Source organism: Quercus suber, unplaced genomic scaffold, assembly GCF_002906115.3.
Source record: "Quercus suber isolate HL8 unplaced genomic scaffold, Cork oak 2.0 scaffold_236, whole genome shotgun sequence".
Classification (NCBI taxonomy): domain Eukaryota; kingdom Viridiplantae; phylum Streptophyta; class Magnoliopsida; order Fagales; family Fagaceae; genus Quercus; species Quercus suber.
The window spans coordinates 926,519-931,129 of NW_027069693.1; the positions used below are offsets into that span (position 1 = coordinate 926,519).

The following is a 4,611-nucleotide window of genomic DNA, read 5'->3' on the forward strand; positions in this document are numbered from 1 at the left end:
AAAAAAAAAAAAAAAAAAAAAAAAATCCAATAAAAGAACAGTTCACATCAAAATTATGCCTAACAATCTTTAATGGAATAAAGATAGCAATACAAAAAAGTGAACAAAAAAAAATCTTAAATACCCTTATGCATATCAACACACACATAGTGGCAGAAGAAAGAAACAAAAATAATACTAATGGTAAAATAACAATGATGATTGATAAAAGAGAGAGAAAAGAAAATGCACTTGCATATTCACTTCTTTAAAGAGTCAAGAAGATGATGTTGCACCAGGAAAAAAATGGATTAATAATTTTGGTTGGGATAGGAGTTTTTGTGTTGAGAAGAAAGAAAATGGGGCAATGGGTTGACACTAGCAGAAGCTCTGTAGATACCTAAAGATGGAAAAAAATTGAAATTATGTTGGGAAATGGGTTGTCAATGGTGCTAGGGAGTGAGTTATTATTCATTAGATTAATTATAAATTTTTTGGACAATAGAGAAGATCAACTATTAGTCATTATCTTTAGGACTAACTATAAAACTTAGGAATAATTGGGGTGGACAGGTAATAAAGTTTTGAACAATTGAGGAGGCCAACTAAACATCCATTGGACTAACTAAAAATCTTAGAAATAATTGGGGGGGCCGGTTCTAATTTTTTGGGAGGGTTATATCCTATTACTAGTATAGTTGTAAGAGAAAAAAAAAAAAAATTGTGGGGGCCAAGGAGCAATGTAGCTCCGCCCTTGAGTCAAACTTGCGGTGCACCATATGTTGATAATGCACAGCAGTCTGCGTCTAAGACAATTCCAAAAACTTCGTCTATTCAACCACCACAGCCTGAAACTGCGATACCTCCACTTCATTCTGTAACATCATCGCCACTATTTGAAGATATACAAGCATGCATTGACTAGCCATGCACAGTCTGCGATTGCAAATACTCGAACGGCGACGGCAACAACTCCACCTGCTATCAGAGAATCTCATACTACTGCGAGTGTGATGAACCAGCCTTCAATTGAACTAACGCCAACATCAGAAGACCACCGCAAGCCTGTTGTGCGATTTTATTCATCCTAAGGGTAATATATATATTATCTTGAATTTTTTGATTTTTTAATGACAAAAAGATTTAAAAAAAAAAATCCTGCTAGACTGTTTTTTTTTTTTTTTGGGAGAATGAATACTGCTAGACTTCGATGCAGTTTCTAAGACTAAACCTGCTTGATCTTGAGGCTCTTTTGCTAGCCTATTCAAAACTCAAGGGCTAATAAATCATGAAAGCCTTTAAATACATATAGTGCTAAGTTGATTAAGTTTATTTACCACTGCAGCCTGACATTTTTGTTTAACCACTCTACTTTAAAATTTTCTTGTAGATGGGTCTTTGAGTGGTGGAATAAACCAAGAGGGTATTGATCACTACAACAACCTGATCAATGAATTGCTACTAAATGGTAAGAAGCCATTATTAGTATTTAAATTACAGGGAACTCAAAAATTTTCCAAAAAACTGACATGTTGTTCTTACGATCTATGTTCTAATGTAGGCATTACACCTTTTGTGACTATATTTCACTTTGATTCACCACAAGCCCTGCAAGAGAAGTATGGAGGCTTCTTAAGCCGCTCAATCATGTAAGCACCTTTTTTTTGTTTACGTATCTCTACTAGAAGAATATGGATTTATCAATGTGATTGACTATTAATTATGTTTCCACTTTTTTTTTCTTTTTTTCTTTTTCACCAGTGATGACTTCAAGGCCTATAGTGAAATTTGCTACAAAGAATTTGGAGATAGGGTCAAACATTGGATTACAATCAATGAGCCATATATTATCTCTTATTTTGGGTATGATCTTGGGCTTGCTGCACCAGGCAGGTGCTCTCTAGCAGGGCCACCTGGTCCATGTCCAGCCGGTAATTCATCTACAGAACCTTACATTGTAGCCCATAACCTTCTCCTTGCCCATACTGCAGCTGCTAGGCTCTACAAAAACAAGTTCCAGGTGAGACACATTCTCCATGACTTAATATTGTAATAGTTTAAGGCCTTGTAGCTGAATTGACACTTATGTACAAAGTGCTTGGAGGTTTATGGGAGAAAAGGTTCGAGCTGCGGGGTTAGTAGCATGTTGTAATTATTTCTCAAAAAAATAAAAATAAAATAATATTGTAATGATTTGATCTATTTATTTTCTCTTTTAAGACTATCTTTATTAGGTGTTTTGTTAACTGTTACATTTCAGGAAACACAAGGAGGACAAATTGGAATTAGTCTTGTGGGACAATATTTTGAGCCTTATTCAGAATCATCAGAGGATAAAGCTGCAGCAAAAAGAGCTCTTGATTTCAATTTAGGATGGTTAGTAAAGCACCTCAGGCACAATCCGTACAGAGTTTTATTACATTAACATTGCTATGGCATTCAATACATGCATGAAATGGCTCAACTTAATTGACCTATCAAGTACTGAAAAGGGTAGGAAATGGATCCTCCTTGGAAGGGGATCAAAACCTAATAAACTACTTCAAATGAATCCATGAATCCATTTTATAGTTCATATTAAATTCTACAATCTAAAGATGAATCAAATGTCATGTTATTTAAAATTTTAAATGGTATGACACTTTGTTCACCATCAGATCCAAGAAATAAAACCTTAAGCACGAAATTGACTCCCTGCATTCCCAGTGGAATGGAGAGGAGCTTGTTCCACTATTCATTGAGAAGTAGGCAATTTACAATTCCATTAGAAGTTAATATAACATAAAACTATGATTTATTTCTTGCAGAGTTTAAGATATGTAGTGATTTAGCGATTTTTCCTGTGTAACACTAAATCGAAAAGAAAGTTGATTGTAATGTTTCTTATCATTAGGTTCATGGAACCATTAGTGTTTGGTCATTACCCAAGCATCATGAGAAGTCTGGTGAAGGACAGGCTGCCCACTTTCACAAAAGAAGAGGAAATAATGGTTAAGGGGTCTTTCGATTTTATTGGCATCAATTATTATACTTCAAGATATGCTAAAAACCTCCAACCAGATCCACATGCAACACCTGAATACAGTACTGACTACTTAACAAATACCACAGGTAAACTTATACACTACCACATGTAAACTTAATAATACTATGATGTTAAGAAGACTACTCAATGGTGATCTTGCTCATTTTGTGGTTGTTGCAGCTTATAAAGATGGAATTCCTATTGGTCCTTTGGTAAGAAAATCATTATTTGAAACATTCCTCTGAGATAGTGTCACAAAGAATTAACAGTTTATAGGTCATCATTAATTGAACAAAACTAGGCCCAATCTGTCAATCATTGTTAATTTCCATCTTGAATTGCATGTATTTGCTAATAATGCTTAAATTTCTTGAATTGCAGGCACCTGGAAACTCTTTTATTTACATTTATCCGATAGGGCTACAGAAACTTTTGGAGTTTATGAATCTTGAGTACCAAAGTCCCACAATATACATTACTGAAAATGGTTGTAGCTTGTTTCATGTGTTTTCCCCTATATATATTTATATACTCATTGTGATATTAATAATATCTTGTTGATTTTTCTGTATAGGAATTACTGAAAAAAGGGACGATAGCCTTGAAGTTACTGAAGCACTAAAGGATCCATATCGAATCAACAATATTCTCCAACATCTTCTTAAGATCCATGCTGCAATGCAGTAAGTTATTAACCTTAGTTAATTTGCAACAATAAGAACCTCAATATCCTGTGTGCTTGCGTTGATGTTTTAGTATACTTTTTGTTAGACCTATTAGGATTAAGCCTAAGTCTTAACTCGTAGAACAAGTAATCTAACTATACGTGCAACACAAGTAACCTAATCTGACTACAGATAAAATAAAGTTAGTCCAGGGTTGTTTTCCTATAAATACCATGTGTTGTACAGTTTTACATATATGCATCAATTTAATTTTGCTCTCTTTGCACCTCTTAATCAAAATCTTCAATAAGATGAATGTTTAGTTCCATAGAATAAGAAAAAACAATAAACAAACAAGCAAAAGAATGCATTTCTTTGTTCTTTTTCGTTGGAATTGGATGTGATATTTATTATCAAGTTTATTGACATAATTATGCTTCTATGCTCGCTTCGTACAAACATCTATTTGTTTTATATCAAAATTTTCATTTTTGCAGGAATGGTGTGAATGTTAAAGGATACTTCTACTGGTCTCTATTCGATGACTTTGAATGGGGGGACGGCTACCGTTTGAGATTTGGGCTTTACTACATTGATTTCAAGGACAACCTTAAGCGCATTCCCAAACAGTCAGCTTTGTGGTACAAGGATTTCATCCTTTAATGCAACAACACTAAAACCTAGGAAAATGTATCTTGTGCTTTGGATATATATTTATATATATGCATCATCTCTCTTACATAGTTTTAGAGTCTATATGTTGTGAGATAAATGATGTATATATCCAATGTAGGAAATAATTATTGAAAGCTAAGATATTGGTTAATTGCACCCCAATTTTCTTGCATTGAGTTGCCTATGAATGCAGCAAGCTTGGACATATCATAAATTTTATTATATAAGTTAATGTGTCAATTACACAAACACGAAAGTAGTATATAG

At 33.9% G+C, this 4,611-nt stretch overlaps 1 protein-coding gene across 1 annotated transcript in view; it reads left to right on the plus strand.

Moving 5' to 3' along the window:
• Positions 1-4,332, plus strand: part of LOC112010098 (beta-glucosidase 24) — a 7,529-nt gene extending 3,197 nt beyond the window's left edge. Inside the window, exons 2-11 of the mRNA XM_065780484.1 lie at positions 882-987; positions 1,370-1,447; positions 1,541-1,628; positions 1,741-1,999; positions 2,240-2,355; positions 2,873-3,090; positions 3,185-3,216; positions 3,386-3,491; positions 3,579-3,687; positions 4,167-4,332. Of these exons, the coding sequence (XP_065636556.1) occupies positions 882-987; positions 1,370-1,447; positions 1,541-1,628; positions 1,741-1,999; positions 2,240-2,355; positions 2,873-3,090; positions 3,185-3,216; positions 3,386-3,491; positions 3,579-3,687; positions 4,167-4,332 (1,278 nt within the window). The remainder of the gene's footprint in view (positions 1-881; positions 988-1,369; positions 1,448-1,540; positions 1,629-1,740; positions 2,000-2,239; positions 2,356-2,872; positions 3,091-3,184; positions 3,217-3,385; positions 3,492-3,578; positions 3,688-4,166) is intronic.
• The last annotated feature ends 279 nt before the right edge of the window (positions 4,333-4,611 follow it).